The 15526-nt window shown below is 39.2% G+C and overlaps 3 protein-coding genes across 5 annotated transcripts; 2 read left to right on the top strand and 1 right to left on the bottom strand.

Annotated features, from left to right (window-relative positions):
• Positions 1-1349: 1349 nt before the first annotated feature.
• LOC113144009 (uncharacterized) lies at positions 1350-4213 on the bottom strand. Of its 3 annotated transcripts, none has more exons than XM_026329646.1 (6): positions 4077-4213; positions 3906-3969; positions 3663-3821; positions 3479-3578; positions 2698-2828; positions 1350-2520 (listed from the first exon to the last, which is right to left on the bottom strand). In XM_026329646.1, exons 2-6 carry the CDS (start codon positions 3957-3959, stop codon positions 2230-2232), a joined length of 735 nt encoding a protein of 244 aa, XP_026185431.1. In that variant the 5' UTR covers positions 3960-3969; positions 4077-4213; the 3' UTR covers positions 1350-2229. The 3 variants fall into 3 exon arrangements, with proteins under 3 accessions (XP_026185431.1, XP_026185429.1, XP_026185428.1); XM_026329644.1 differs by having other exon boundaries at positions 3906-4005; positions 4077-4206; XM_026329643.1 differs by having other exon boundaries at positions 3906-4208.
• Positions 4214-4345: 132 nt separating this feature from the next.
• polr2g (RNA polymerase II subunit G) lies at positions 4346-6844 on the top strand. The gene is made up of 8 exons (XM_026330375.1): positions 4346-4491; positions 4790-4899; positions 5109-5268; positions 5539-5589; positions 5677-5742; positions 6043-6114; positions 6287-6320; positions 6526-6844. Exons 1-8 carry the CDS (start codon positions 4480-4482, stop codon positions 6537-6539), a joined length of 519 nt encoding a protein of 172 aa, XP_026186160.1. The 5' UTR covers positions 4346-4479; the 3' UTR covers positions 6540-6844.
• Positions 6845-6908: 64 nt separating this feature from the next.
• On the top strand, positions 6909-14430 carry eef1g (eukaryotic translation elongation factor 1 gamma). Its single transcript, XM_026330373.1, has 10 exons — positions 6909-7053; positions 7988-8146; positions 8691-8754; positions 9071-9213; positions 9337-9480; positions 9660-9789; positions 10776-10980; positions 11687-11859; positions 13250-13374; positions 14051-14430. The coding sequence occupies exons 1-10, from the start codon at positions 7042-7044 to the stop codon at positions 14207-14209; spliced, it is 1314 nt and encodes a 437-aa protein (XP_026186158.1). The 5' UTR covers positions 6909-7041; the 3' UTR covers positions 14210-14430.
• The last annotated feature ends 1096 nt before the right edge of the window (positions 14431-15526 follow it).

Here is a 15526-nt window from a genome sequence, read left to right as displayed (position 1 = left end):
CTTCACTAATGTTCCCCAATCCTTTTTTCATTTAACACACAACCTAACCTCTGCCCTCACTTCCACAAATTCTCCTTTCTCCTGCTCTCTATCATGCCCCATTTGACGTGTATTATAACTTGTTTTATCTGCCTCATGAGAATAAAGACACAACACCAAGCCTCCCCACACTCCTCTCCCAGCTCACAACAGGAATAAAATCTTATTGATTTGTCCATCAATGTACTGATAGACTGCAATAAGAAACAGATGAAAACCTCCATCTGACAGTTGTTTACCTTTATTTCATGTGATCAATCACCACAAAAAGTAGATGTCAGAAATTGTCCTGTTGTGTGTTATATTGTGTTGGATTGAATTCGATTCTATTCTTGGCAACAACAGTTAAAGATGAGTGATGCAGGGCAGCCCTAGGCCATAAATTAGCCTTCTCTGGAGCCTGTTGTCTCCTTTTATTACTAATAGGAACCACTGGGCTCACAAGGGTTGGTGCATGAGGAACTGTAATACCACATGAGCAGTTTCTGAGCCATATGACACTTTATTCAGGGTGATAAGGACAGGACAGGACAGGAGAGGTCCTTGGAGAGAAATATCAATGAAATGACCTTTACTAATGTCAGCAGATTCCCTTTCACATAGTGTAACAATGTGCCTCAAGCACAGTTAAATGTAAATGTGTGCACCAGAAGAATCCCATTCCTCTAAAATAAATAGGCAGTTTGGATGACATTCATAGTCTATGTTACCACACTATCTGTGAATTAGTCATTCATTCAAGTGCTGTTCATAGTCTGATATGAAATGACACTCACAGGTGTGAATATTCCCTAAGTTCAAGAAAGGTAGTTTTCAAATGCATTCAAAAAATGCAAGGTTTGCTGTAGTGTGGTCTGATTGCAACCCCATCACTCACATAAGCACATCAAAGTAAATCTTCTGGTGATGCCTGGAGTCCTGTTGCTCTTGCATAACTTTAGATAACAGGAAGGACATGGATGTTAGCATTAAGAGACTGGCAGAAAATAAACATTGGGAGAAAATGCAGCAGACATTAGATCAGAAATAATATTAGTTTATTCATCAAATCTCATGTTAAAGAACTTAGACAAATTAACAGCAAATATCTGTAGCCATCATGTCTCTTTCACTTGTGCTGCTCTGATGGGCCATGCTGTGTGATTAAATGAATGTGCTGCCATCTGGTGGCAATAAACCTAACTGCATCATTTTTTTATATTTTTATTTTTGCAGACCTACAGATGACTGACTGCATAATTGAATACCACTTCTTGATTCCCTGGTTTGTAAAAGGCGAAATTAGTTACAGTGAAAAAAACAATGTCAGCTCGTAACATGAAAAAAAGATTATTTTAAAGACAAAACACAAGTTTTTATGGCACAAGCATAAATTGCTGTCAGCTTACTAGTAACTCATTTACACTCTTCCTCATAAAGCATCACATCCTAACAAAGGGTACTTTCAACCAGCTGAATGAGTAAATAAATATGTATTTTCTAAGTTTTATACTTCTTTTGCATTTTGACCTTTGTAAATGGTTTATATTTATGATTTGTAGTATTTACTTCTTTTCTCACTTTGTATATTATAGCTGGTTTTGCACTAGATCACAGAACAACTTTGCTTTATGTGGAAACCTATTTGGCAATCATTTCTGATTTTGATTCTTAAACAACTCCCTAACATCATGAGTTTCAGATGATCAGATCCATTTTATGGATATTAAAGGACAACTGTACTTTGGATATTGTTCCCCAAAACACAATCATTCATTTTAGTGTATAAGACCTGTACCCACCACATAGGAAATGTCAAAAGAACAATCAAAACCACCTAAAATTCAAAACGACAAGGTAAATAAACATAAAGACATAATGGCCAGATTTTGGTACAAATTTGAATCAAGTCTGACTGTAGCAAAAAAAAAAAAAAAAAAAAAAATACAGAAAGGCACTGATCCCGCAAAGTCCCTCTCACACTTCATTGGAGGCTAGAGTCCTTCATTTTACATCATGGATTATAAAGACATAAATTCCTCATTGTTCTCCACGCTTAGTCAAGTACACTTCATTTTAGCATGAGTTAGAAAATGGTGAATTGTTGTTAGAGGAAGGAGACAGAAATATAAAACAGAACTGAGACCCTTTAGCTACAGTGTGAACATATTGAACTCTGACCTCCTACAAGCCTATACCAAAACCCTCTTTTCACTTGCTCTCTCCATCCACATTGTCATTGCTTTTGTCCCGTGGTACGCGGCCCATATTATAAAATTCTAAGTTTGGCTTCATGTCTGTGAGGTGAGCAAGCCGGTTGGACATGGCAAAGAAAGCAGCAATGGCAGCAATGTCCCAGGCATCCTCATGGTCAAAGCCTACTTCCTCCAAGGACTGGAAATGTTGCTCTGTGATGTTGTCGCAGCGACACACTGCCAGTGCAAAGTCCAGCATAGCACGGTCCCGTGGTCCCAACTCTGCAGTCTCATAGTTAACAATAATCTGGGTGAAAGGAAGACAGCTAATTAGACAAATTGCAAAACTTGTTTTTCTCTCATTAAGAAACTAAGAACATACACATCCTCAATATAAAATCAAGGAGAAATATTTGTAGTAAAATACATTTGTTTCTTGTGTGTTACAATAAGCAGAGCAGAGGCACTGAAGGAAAGATCATACCTGATCAGAAAGAGTGGGATTCTTAGAGTAGATACGGTGCAGTGCACTGTGAGATACTACACAGTAAAGACACTTGTTGTGGATACTAGTTGCCACTACAATCAGCTCACGATCTGCCTTGGTCAATCTGCCTATAAGAAATAACAATTTATTAATATGAAATAAGGAAAAAAACAACAACACATTGACAGATTTCACACAACAATTATAAGTTGCAACCCAGGACCTACTTATCCACGTTCTAGAGTTGAGTAGGTTCTGAGAAAGGCTTTAGTTAACCAAATTATACAGGCAAATGAATAAACCTACTTCTTGGAACAGGACCTGGAAACTCAAGCAGTGGAACCAATACAAAAACACATGTATGGCTGTCCCCATAAAAGGAGACCTGCTCCCTATTTAGATTTAAAAGATTAATTCTAAGATTAAACTAAATGCAGTGGATGGTATTTTCCATACACTGATGACAACATACTAATACTATAGTCCATTTTTGCAAATAGATTTCTCTAAATATTACACAATGAACCTTTAACTTTTCAGAGCAGAGAAGAAGAAAAAAAAGGCTACAGGGCAAATGCAGTTACATCCAGACTTCCTACGTTGTTTATGAGCCCAGCAACGGCAAAATACCTGGCTGGATTACACCTGCCCCAGTGCTGAGCCCAGAGTGGGGCCCAAGGGACCCAAACACTATCCTTAGGGTGTCAGGAATTGCCCCTGAAGAAAACTGCCACTTCAATCACACCTACACAAGGAAACACAGGAAACACAACAACACCTGTCTCCTTGTTCATAAGTTCATTGTAGTATACGAAGAAAGCTCTGAATTCTGCTGGCCGGTGAGCCAGGACTTTGAAGACATTAGGTAGAAAGCCTCCCTGAAATTAAAAGCAGATAGAAACAACGTTAGACTGAAGTAGAGTTACAAATAAAACAAACTCTATATCAAGGCTCTATTTAACCTTTGATTCCACTTCCTCCATAAGTTCCACTATATCATAAGGTAGGTTTTTCCTATAAGGAACAGGGTAGCGACTGATTTTCTCCGGAGGACCGCTACAGAAACGTCTGGTCCGTGTCACCGCCTTCCCCCGCGGGATGCAGCCGAGCCGGAGAGACGACTGAGGGAGGACAGGAGAGTCACACAAATCATGGAGAAACACGGCTACAGAAAGCGCTAGTTAGAAAAGTCCTGGACAACTTACAAGTTGTGCGAACACGGCAGGACGAAACACCTTCGAGACGAAGGTACTCGCCATGTCAGTCAGGCTGTCAAAAACGAGTAGTCGGGTAGTCTTAACCGAACTGACAGGGAAGTCAGGCAAGTTATTTTGGTTGGAGCGACTTACTGCTGCTAAATTAATTTTTGTTTTTACCTTTCACGCACTTCTTCTTCTAATGTGATGGTTTTGCACCATAATCATTTGTTATATTAAAATAACCATTAATATCTCGTGTTGTTTCGTTTAAACGTCATATGTTATGTTTTCTCTGCTGCTCTGGTTAATCGTCCTGTCCAACGAGCCAATCGCGGCGCAGTATTGAATCACGCCTGCCGCCTGGCCCCGCCCCCGTGCAACCCCCTCCTTACCGCCAGGGGGCGCGATCCCTGAGCTACAAAACACATGGGCGACAAAACCTCTATTCATCGACCCCATACCCCGGATGTGATTTGGCTGCACGATTAAGTGATAGATTTTCTTTTCTTAAATTAGAAACGGTTTGGATAAGCGATCAGTAATCATATCAATCAAAGCCAAGTTGAACATTGCAATAGGAATGTTTTATCATGTAAGTGTGTGTTTCGTTTTGTGTGTGTGAGCCGGCTAGTAGCGATGTATGGGGTGGTTTGTTTATCGATGTTTGCTGAGCGTGATCCCGTCTTGCTTAGTATTGCTAATGTTAGCTAAGGAAAACATACTCAGACCCTCACCACAGTGATTAACGCTGTTGTTCAGTGCACTTTAGAAACACCAGTTTTCCTCTCAACACATCGGTACATGTTAAAGCTGCAAAGTATCTCTAACGTTATATAGTCACTTGTAGGGAAAGCGTTGTTTTCTAATGAAAGCCCTTCATGTTTTCATAGATCTCACTGGAGCATGAAATCTTACTACACCCGAGGTATTTTGGACCTAACCTGCTCAACACCGTGAAGCAGAAGCTTTTCACAGAAGTGGAGGGCACCTGCACTGGCAAGTACGTAGCTGCAACGTTCAAAGAGTGCACGAAATTTCACCAGGCAATAAAAAAGAAACAGATCAGGGCTGCTATCTGTTTTTCTCTTTATATTATTATAACAGTATAAACATGCAGTACAAATTTATGAAGTTTGCATCCATTTTCTTGCATGGCAAAGTTTAACACATTGCATATATAGTAATGTTTTTTTTATGTCTTCCCTTTAGGTATGGCTTTGTCATTGCAGTCACCACTATTGATAACATCGGGGCAGGTGTAATCCAGCCAGGGAGAGGGTTTGTCCTCTATCCAGTCAAGTATAAGGCCATCGTGTTCCGTCCTTTTAAAGGTGAAGTGGTGGACGCTGTGGTCACTCAGGTTAACAAGGTGAAGGACAATAAATCTTTACTGGGCATATGCAAATGTTTTGAGCTGGAATGTTATTCTAAGGTGATGATGATCTGAAATCTGAAATTTTAATTCCCACTGTTTTAAGTTTTACTAACATCTGTAGTATACTAATATCTTGACATTGTCTTATTTAACTTCTATTACACTTAATGTGCTTCAACTGCAGAGTTGATGCCAATGTAATAGTTGATATGTTGACTATGAACTTTGTGCCTGAGTGACATTGTAATTATCTGTTTCATGCAGGTTGGATTGTTCACAGAAATTGGTCCCATGTCTTGCTTCATCTCTCGCCATGTGAGTCATTTAAACATCTGGAGTGTTAGCCTTTGATACCTTCTTTGATTTATATGATAGCTTTCTGACAAGACTTTGTTTTTACAGTCCATTCCCTCAGAAATGGAGTTCGACCCCAACTCCAATCCTCCTTGTTATAAGACAGTTGATGAGGTAAGGATATTCAGTGTTATTTCTCATTACCAGATGTTGGTTAGATGGAAAAAAAAAAAGCACAAGGTTACACCTAGATGGTAAACAAAGTAAATGGCATTATCACATGAAAATAATTTCCTTTAACCAATACTAAATTTAAATGAGTACATGCAAAAATTCTGGTACTTTTTAGGAAAGAGTAAGCAGTACTGGAACATATAATGTCATAAATTATGTGTACAAAGGAGTTGTGCATTTTGCTCCTGACATTTCACTGGTGTGGAGTTTTGGATTTATGGATGTTCTCTGCTTTTCAAGGACATTGTAATTCAGCAAGATGATGAAATCCGGCTAAAGATTGTGGGGACAAGAGTGGACAAGAATGACATTGTAAGTTTTTTTTTTTTGTTGTTGTTTTTTTTTTTAAATAAAAGCCATATATTTTCCCTTAATGTAAAAAAAAAAAACAGAAAAGGTGTATCACTATCTCAAATAGTTAATAAAAATAATTTATTGTATGTTGATTTAGAGTTGAAAAACAAGCTTTCCTTTTCTTTTCCAGTTTGCTATTGGATCTCTCATGGATGATTATCTTGGTGAGTATTATTAAACATTGTAATGTATGTTCTCATTATATGGGCATGGGTTTGCATGAGAGGAAATAATTTTACATAGTAAGAAAAATGTGATTCATAGCAACTGGGGTTACAACATACCAGTAATAATTTTAGGCTTATTGTTTATAAAATGTTTTGTTTTTTGTTTTGTTCATGATTTAATTGCTTTCATCTTTCTTTCCAGGTCTTGTGAGCTGATTCACCCTAGAGGGAGCACATTTCACATGGGACATTTTATGTAGTAGCCTAGTCCTCTTTTTGTTAAAATTATTTTTCTACAGTGATTGATATGGTGTGGTGCAACCCCATAGTTACTTTTTGTTTTTTTTACCATTATGTTGTATGGCCTGTATGGTGTTTATTGCAACATCATAAACAATATATAAGTATGATTTATAGTTTTTTTTTCATTTAGGATTAATAATTTCCATTTAAACTATAGAGTTTTTGTCTTGTTCTATTTTTTGTATGTTGATTGTAATAAAGTATTTTGTTTGTTCATATATTTTGTGTACCTGCTTATGATAAAGAGCAACAACATGTTAATATCCATGTGTGTTTAAACCTTACATCAGATCAGATGTGTTCAAATGCAGGCATCGTCGGCATTATGTGAACGCGCAATATTCAAGGACGCGCACGTCTTCTGGCCGTAAATACGTCATTCGAACGCTCCCTCGTTCTTTCTCTCGTCCTGAAGATGGCGGCAGGGGTGAGTAAGATGGAGAGAAGGGCAGCAATGGAGCATAGTTTGAGCTTTCTTAGAGTAATCCAACAAAAATCAGTACCATCCGAACCGCCACGGACCATCTTTGCACTTACGCATCGTCCTCGGTTTGTTGGGGAACTGTTAGGGAGTTTATTTACAAAGAATTCATTGAGCGTTTATCCCGACGTCAGGTTAGCTCCTGCTATCCTGACGTTGCATTGAAAGTGAATGACGCTGCTTTCCTGGCACAGGTTTGTGCCACGTTAGCTTGAATGTCCATGCTGTGCAGCCCGACTGTAACATTTATACACGTTTTCGCCTTAATATTAGTACTCAGTGCAGTTCTGCCAGCCTCAGAGTTAGCCCGTGTTCATCGTCATGGTTCAGCTAAAGCTGTGTAAGCGAAGACGCGGTTTATGTTACCGGCAATGATAGCTAGTTAGCATTTAAAGCGAATCAGTAACCACGTGAATATAAGTCCAGTTTTCCATGTTGTTTTATAGAGATATATTTGTCAGTAGTAGCTAGTTTTATTATAGTTTTATTTGCTGACGCTTTCCAAGAACCGCACTCTTTCTTCACCCTGTTCTCCTTTTGTATTTAACGTACTACTTTAGTAGTCAAACATCTCCAATGGGTGAACTCATGCATTTGCATTAAAAATAGGCACAAGTCACCTTTTTATTTGATTGGTGGGTTCATTTAGTGAGTCCATCTATTTGTGTAGCGTTGTATTGAAAATCAGCCTCTTTTATGGTCATCACAGTACATGCTATGTTAAACCATACTGACCTATTGTCATGAGAGTAGCCTATTCTTAGCCCAACCCAGCATTTAGCTCTTCTGCCTGTGAAGATGTGACGTATTTTGAGTGTGTGTTATGTTTTAAATGGCTTTGATTGATCGATAATCACAGTGTTTTCTCCCTTCCTTTCAGACTCTGTACACGTACCCAGAGAACTGGCGGGCCTTCAAGGCCCAGATTGCAGCCCAGTACAGTGGCGCTCGGCTCAAACTTGCCAGCAGCTCCCCTGCCTTCACCTTCGGGCAGACGAACCGTACACCTGCCTTCCTTGGTAACTTCCCTCTGGGCAAGGTTAGTGCAGCAGGTATAAGTTAGTTAAAGGTTAAGGCAATCACTTTTTCTAGACTGAAATAAGAGTTACAAAGACACATGGTTCTGAATTTCCCCTCGGGGATTAATAAAGTTTCTTAACTTTTTATTTGGTCCAAAAGAATATTTTTTTCCTACACACCCATCCATGATTCCAACATATACATGTATATGTACCACATACACATTATGGGTGTCGATCTCTACTCTAACACGGTTTGCACTGTTCTGCTCAGTGCTCATAATAAGATGAAGAAAATAACAGGCCTTATCTTGTAAATGGGATTCTTCCAGTTTTGCGGTTGTTCTCAGTTTGAATGACCTCTTGTTTGAGTCAACAATGTTATCACAGTTATTTCTTAAGGCAACTTATTAACCAATTATTGAATGTAATTAAAAGCGCTGTAACTGGTTTGACACCACTTTTGTGTAACTACCACATCTTTTTGTGTACTCAACTGGTTGATTTTCTGGATGACGACATGCTAACTGTGTGAAACTCTTAAATTATGCCTTTTGTTTTTAGGTACCTGCCTACCAGGGGGATGACGGCTTTTGTCTGTTTGAGAGTAATGCCATTGCTCACTACTGTAAGTCTATCATGTAATGAAATGGGATTTTGGTATTCATTCAACAGGGTTTATATTTATAGGAAGTGCAGTGAACATCGCTAAGGTCTTTGCACTCCTAAATCGAATATGGCTGTTATTTGTACTAGTTGAGCTAGTCTGCACTTGAAACTGCATTTCCATGCATGTGTTTAAAGGGAATATATTAATGTTAAATTAGAGTTAATTAAAAAAAAAGTTTGTGTTCGCTGCACAAAATGTAGAATTGAGCTGAAATCAAGATTTTTGAGTTCTTCAAAAACAAAAGACAAAACTTGTCTACCTTTTTAAACTACAGTGAGCAATGAGGCCCTGCGTGGTGCCACTCCCCAGGCTGCAGCTCAGGTGCTGCAATGGGTGAGCTTTGCTGATTCAGAGATCATCCCTCCAGCCAGTGCATGGGTCTTCCCCACTCTGGGAATCATGCAGTTCAACAAGCAGGTATGCAGCTCAGCATTTTCAGGTCAGGCTAATGGTTGTTTTAAAGCAGTGGAAAGCAGGTGCCAGTTGCTGAGACATTGCAGAAGTTGTTGTGTAATCCTGCATACTCATCTTTCTGTCCAGGCCACAGAGCAGGCTAAGGAGGATGTGAAGCGGGTCCTTACAGTACTGAACCAACACCTGACCACCCGTACCTTCCTTGTGGGAGAGAGGGTTAGCCTTGCTGATATCACTGTGGTCTGCTCCATGCTCTGGCTATACAAACAGGTTTGAATACACAAAACGGAACAGTCACATCTAACCACACTCATAATTATGACATTTCTTGTAGGAACATGTGAGCTGTGTAATTAGTTTAATTATATTTGAGAAGGCTAGAATCCAGCGGCTAAATAAAGCTTTCATGTCAGTGTGACTGCTGCATAACAGTTTTCCACCACCTGTAGGTCCTTGAGCCATCTTTCCGTCAGCCATACCCCAATGTGACCCGCTGGTTCGTCACCTGTGTCAACCAGCCCCAGTTCAAGGCTGTCCTTGGAGAGGTCAAGCTGTGTGAAAAGATGGCTCAGTTTGATGGTGAGTCACCAACAGTGAGCACACACACTGTCTGGCTGCTGGAACATAGCATGTCTTTGAAGTCAGATATTCCTAAAGACATGTGAAATGACTATGCAGCTTGACTTATTAGACTTGGTGTCTTCTGCAAACATCTTTTGCTAAACTCTTATGTTTTTACGTTGTTGTTTTTGAGAGGCTGTATTTTGTTTAAATGTCACAATGATGTGCTCCATAGGTTTTTATTCCATTTGATTACTTCTGTATGGGATCTCCCTGAGTACTTCTCATTTACTTAGAAGTGCTAATAAGTAAATGAACACAGTTAAGTCTCCGTGGTGCAATTGGTGCCTTTGATAACATTGAACACTGAATGGCTCATAAGGCAGTTTGGTCTGACTAGGGCAGTAACTGGCCTGCACACCAATCAGGAAACTCCCCTCTTGGAGGAAAACTAATGATCCCCTGTCACTGGGCAAGGCAGTGTCCAGTAATGGCACCAAGTCTTAATCTGACAGGGGAAGAAAAACTCAAGGCCATGTTCATCCCAGTCATCTCTTTCAATGAGTAACAGGCTGGTTCATGCTCTGGCCACAAGCATTTTTAACAGCAAATCTCTGGAGCTATAGTTTACCATAGGGTCTAAAAGATTAGTCTGAGTGTAGGTAGTGACTTTTCTCATGGATAACACTGATTTTTAAGCTATTACGTACTCATCATCTTAGGAAGATGAGTGGTTGTATTGATAAAATTGCATCAGAAGAACTAGATGTAATTTGACAAGCACTTGGTGTGCACAGTGATGTACCGTTTGGTTAAAACAATTAAATGAAATACTGAATCACTTTCATGGACAGAAATTCCCCTTGTAAACAGATGATGAATTGCAAGTGATGTTTACAACTCTCAAGTCCCAGCCAGTGAGTAGTTCCTGAGAGTGCAAAACCAAAGACAGATAATTGGACCATTTATCAAAACATTTTCTTCATGGTGGTGTTTCTGTACAGCCAAGAAATTTGCTGAGATGCAGCCGAAGAAAGAGACCCCTTCTAAGAAAGAGAAGGGAGGAAAAGAAACAGCCAAGCCCCAGGAGAAGAAAGAAAAGAAAAAGGAAGAGAAGAAGCCTGCTCCAGAAGAAGAGATGGATGACTGTGATGCTGTTTTGGCTGCTGAGCCCAAAGCCAAGGACCCATTTGCACAACTACCAAAGAGGTAAGAAACTCTTTTTAAAGCTTTTGTCAGTAATTTTTGTGTTTTCCTTTACAGTTTTGTCTTTCAAGATTTAATTTTTGGCATTATTAGCTAACAGTTTATAGATTTTAGAATAACCAGTAGTAGCCAATGATATGCCTAGTAGGTTTTTATTCCATCTGATAACCTCAGAAGAGTACTTCTCATCTACTTACTTAGGGGTGCTAATTAGTGGATAACCACAGTAAACTCTCCATGGGGCATTTGGTGCATTTGATGACAATGAACACTGTATGGCTCATAAACCTGATTGTTGGGTCTGCAGACCATGTGTTTGGTTGTAACTGGCCTGCACACCAATCAGAAAACTCCTGTTTTGAGGGAAAACTGATGATCCCCTGTCATTGGGCAAGGCAGTGTCCAGTCATGGAACCAAGTCTTAATCTGACAGTGGAAGAAAAACTCAAGACCATATTCATCCCAGTCGTCTCTGTGTCAGTGAGTAAGAGGCTGGTTCATGCTGTGGCCACAAACATTTTCAACGAACCTCTAGAGCTATAGTTTATCATAGTGTATTGAGATATTAGTCTTGAGTGTAGGTAGTGGATCTTAGAATTTACAGATGGTGTGGGAATGAAGAAAAACAGTACAAGTGATCATGTTCCGGCACAATATGTGTATGGACAGCTGAAAAACACAACCTTATGTCTTTTTTTGTTTGTTCCAGCACGTTTGTCATGGACGAGTTCAAGAGAAAGTATTCCAACGAGGACACCCTGACAGTAGCGCTTCCCCATTTCTGGGAGCACTTGGACCGCGAGGGATATTCGATCTGGTATGGCCAGTACAAATACCCAGAGGAGCTTACGCTTACCTTCAAGAGCTGCAACCTTATCACAGGTGAGACTTCTCCTTAAAAGGAATCATTATAGGAGTTACATAATATATTAAAGTAGTTTTTACAAAGCCGCACTTCTTTTCATTCTGGCCCGTATTTCAGTCAAGCACAGCTTTTCACAAAGTTGATCATGTTCAGAGAATACACAGTTTTGTTGCTTCTCAAGCAAGTGCTTGTTTTATAAAGGTATTTTAAGAACTTTACCTGCTGCTCTCTTAAAAGTTTGGTTCTGTTTTCTTGGACCTCAAGATTTTTGTGGGCGCTCCAGTAAACGGAGGACAGAGAAGATGTTTTTGAATGAATTCTTGTCAGTAAATGTTTTAGGTTTCAGTTCTTAAAATCTGTAATGAAATGTACAACAATGAATGGTGTGGTCTGCATTTAGAGCTTCAGCGGTGCTCTTATGTGATCATTTCCATCAGTTACAAAAAGACGTCAGTTTGCGTGTTATCATTCATGCCCAATAATGATGGCACCTGGGCATCCGGAACGTGAAGTTTCATCTAAAAAAAAAAAACCTGAAGTCGATCGGCAAAAGTGTGGAAATTCTTTGAGACTATAAAATGGTGCTCTGCATGCATTGTAAATGAAAAGGCCTACCAGTGCAGCACGACTGCTTTGCATGAGCATCACAAAAGAAAACGCCGACCTCAGAACAAACGATTCAGTAAAGTAAGTATTTATTACAGAGTTTTGTGTCGTTGGTTGGTATCACTGCCTGGGTGTTGTTGCCTGTGCTTTCTATGGTCATTAATGGCAGAATGTAGTAAGCACCTTTCCTAATTAGGCTACACTGCATAAAGCTTCACTTGTTAGGTAATAGTTTGTTTGAAATGGTTCCTGCCACTGGTCTTTCTGACAAGTGCAGTTGACAATGACAACTTGTTGGCTTAATCAACTAATGAAAAAGGTAATCTATAGGTTAATCTGAAAATAGGTTAATTGACTACTCAAATTTTTTTTAAAAAAAGTATTATTTGCATCTTTGTGTTTCAATGCAGACTGTACTACAATCAGAGGTTAGCCATGTTTAGGAAAACTGATGATCCCCTGTCATTGGGCAAGGCCGTGTCCAGTCATGGCACCAGGTCTTAATCTGACAGGGGAAGAAAAACTCAAGACCATATTCATCCCAGTCTCCTCTGTGTCAGTGAGTAAGAGGCTGGTTCATGCTGTGGCCACAGATAAACAGGAATGACCTATGAGACAGAACTGCTCAATAGGTGTTGGATCCTTTATCTTTCTCTCTAACTGGAAGGACATTTGATGTGAATTGTCAAAAATGTCTTGGTGGCAAGTGTTAAGTGAAGTTCTTTACAACATTGACAAACTGTTCTGTTTCTGTTTATGAAATCTGAACTATTTATCAAACACCCTCAATGTTTTTAACAGGTATGTTCCAGCGCCTGGACAAACTCAGAAAGAATGCCTTTGCCAGTGTCATCTTGTTTGGCACCAACAATGACAGCAGCATCTCTGGCATCTGGGTCTTCAGAGGCCAGGAACTGGCCTTCACTGTAAGTGAAATGTCCCCACTCACAAGAATTTACAGTCAGCATATGATAGACAGATCTGGGCAGTCGTTTGTCTGTAAAGTTATGTTTTTTAAAAAAAAAAAAAAAGTTTTACTTGAGACATTGAATGATAGGCTCATCATGTTGGAGTTAGTAGAAGGATTCCCTGTCACTGGGCAAGACAGTGTCCATTCATGACGCAAAGTCTTAATCTGACAGGGAAAGAGAAAAATGACCATATTCATCCCAGTCATATCTGTCAGTAGGTAAAACGGCTGGTTCATGCTGTGGACACATTGACCAATATGAAAAGCTCAAAATTAATATTCTATTTTAAGATTATAGGTTGGATATATGGTTGTCTGCACTTCTGACATTTTATCATGTTTTTGGCTAGATTAAATTGCAGCTCATGATTAGACAAATTGTAAGATTGTGTCTCTGGAAATGAGTCTCATGTGTAGTTGTTTTGAAATGTATATGTATTGTTAAAACACACCACATTTTTAATGCTGTGCAATTCAATTTATACCATGTGATGGTTCACGTGTTCCCCCCTGGATAAGATGGCATGAGTAATCTCTCATCTGATAATCAGTGAGGGTGGTACTTGACCGACTCCTCAAACCTGAGGGCAGTTAAGTTCTAGTCAAATAAAACGTTCTAATTTCTTCCGCAGCTGTCTGAGGACTGGCAGATTGACTATGAATCTTATGACTGGCGCAAGCTGGATCCAGACAGTGAGGAGTGCAAGACCATGGTGAAGGAATATTTTGCCTGGGAGGGAGACTTCAAGCATGTGGGTAAACCCTTCAACCAGGGCAAGATATTCAAATGAGAACACTGGGATAGTCTGAACAAAAGCACTCTGCGCTTCTGCTCTCCAAAACTTCAAATCTATGGACTTTCAGCCACCATGTGCTTACTTAACTGCAAGAATGACTTGGAATAACAGTGTTTTGAAGACACGAGTGAATTTTGTCAGTGGCCCCAGACTGGTTTTTTTTGTTGTTAAACTGAAATAAAAGCAATTTCCACAATGATATCTGTGGGATTTTATGTTTGTGATGTGTGATTTTAGTATCTTTTTTTTTTTTTTTTAGTAGAAACCCAGCAGTTGCATTTTAATTTCCAGTCAAGGCCTCAGGAAAAAAAGAAAAAGAAAATGTTGACTTGGTAAACACCATGATCAATAAACAGATTTGCAGAACATCACATAAGCACTTCAACTTTTTTTTTTTTTTTTTTTTTTCCATTTTAAATCTCAAATTTAAAGTTGGAAGTCATAACCCAGCACAATTTGAGTAGAAATACGTTCAGCCATTGTTGTACAGCATGACATTCCCTGCTATGCTGAGTGTGTGGTTGAAGATGCACCAGATTTGAAACTTTTAACCAGAGATCAGTGAAACGATGTTTTTCAACTTCATTGCAAGTTACAAGGCACTTTGTTTCACTTGCACTGTTGATTTCGTTAGAGTACATTTAGCATCTATTCTGACTAGGAAACATTTTCGTCTCTAACCTTTAATTTCCTACGTAAGTCTATTTCTAAACTGTAGATTCTGTCAAACTGATGTTGCGATGTTTTCGAATCCCTGCAGGGGGCAGCCTAAGCCTTATAAATTTAGTTGTATAGGGAGACTCCAACAGAAAGAAAATGATTGGGCTGAGCTCTGTGGTTTGCTCAAACTGAGAGAAGAATGTCTGCTTTAAAATATGGGTTCTTGTTTTGATGTAGCTTGTGCTTCCCCAAGGAGAAGTGGAAGCCTGGAACAAATCTTTATAAATAACATCAGCTTAGATGTGCTTCAAAATGTAGGAGGGGAGTATCATTAACTTGAAGCCTGCACGTTTTCCTTTTAAGTTTCTGTGAATAAGACAAAAACATTCAGCTTTAAATTCACTTATGTTCAAATCAGCCTTGATGTCACTTGATGTGACAGACATATAAAAGTAAGTTGTATGGTCTGACCACACCCCAGTCAAATGCAGAAATGGGTATGTTTCAGAGCCTACTTCTGCAAGTTGGTATCATTAAAGATGAAAAACCTTTGCTTTAGCAGGGATAGGCCATGTATAATCTGCCATTTTCTTCCTGTGTATACACACTTATTCATTTCTTTCACATCAGACTTCCTTAACTGAAACAAAA

Source organism: Mastacembelus armatus, chromosome 10 (genome assembly GCF_900324485.2).
Source record: "Mastacembelus armatus chromosome 10, fMasArm1.2, whole genome shotgun sequence".
Classification (NCBI taxonomy): Eukaryota; Metazoa; Chordata; class Actinopteri; order Synbranchiformes; family Mastacembelidae; genus Mastacembelus; species Mastacembelus armatus.
This window is presented reverse-complemented; position numbering and strand designations above follow the sequence as displayed.

Excerpts from the sequence above, each read along its gene's own strand:
- LOC113144009 (XM_026329646.1), bottom strand. The coding sequence starts at position 3,959 with ATGGCGAGTACCTTCGTCTCGAAGGTGTTTCGTCCTGCCGTGTTCGCA. Across the intron at positions 3,822-3,905 it reads CTGCCGTGTTCGCACAACTT|TCGTCTCTCCGGCTCGGCTG; the intron begins GTAAGTTGTCCA and ends GTCCTCCCTCAG. Across the intron at positions 2,829-3,478 it reads ACTTATGAACAAGGAGACAG|GCAGATTGACCAAGGCAGAT; the intron begins GTGTTGTTGTGT and ends TATTTCTTATAG.
- polr2g (XM_026330375.1), top strand. Across the intron at positions 4,900-5,108 it reads GAGGGCACCTGCACTGGCAA|GTATGGCTTTGTCATTGCAG; the intron begins GTACGTAGCTGC and ends TCTTCCCTTTAG. Across the intron at positions 6,115-6,286 it reads GAGTGGACAAGAATGACATT|TTTGCTATTGGATCTCTCAT; the intron begins GTAAGTTTTTTT and ends TTTCTTTTCCAG.
- eef1g (XM_026330373.1), top strand. Across the intron at positions 10,981-11,686 it reads TTTGCACAACTACCAAAGAG|CACGTTTGTCATGGACGAGT; the intron begins GTAAGAAACTCT and ends TGTTTGTTCCAG. Across the intron at positions 13,375-14,050 it reads GCCAGGAACTGGCCTTCACT|CTGTCTGAGGACTGGCAGAT; the intron begins GTAAGTGAAATG and ends TTTCTTCCGCAG.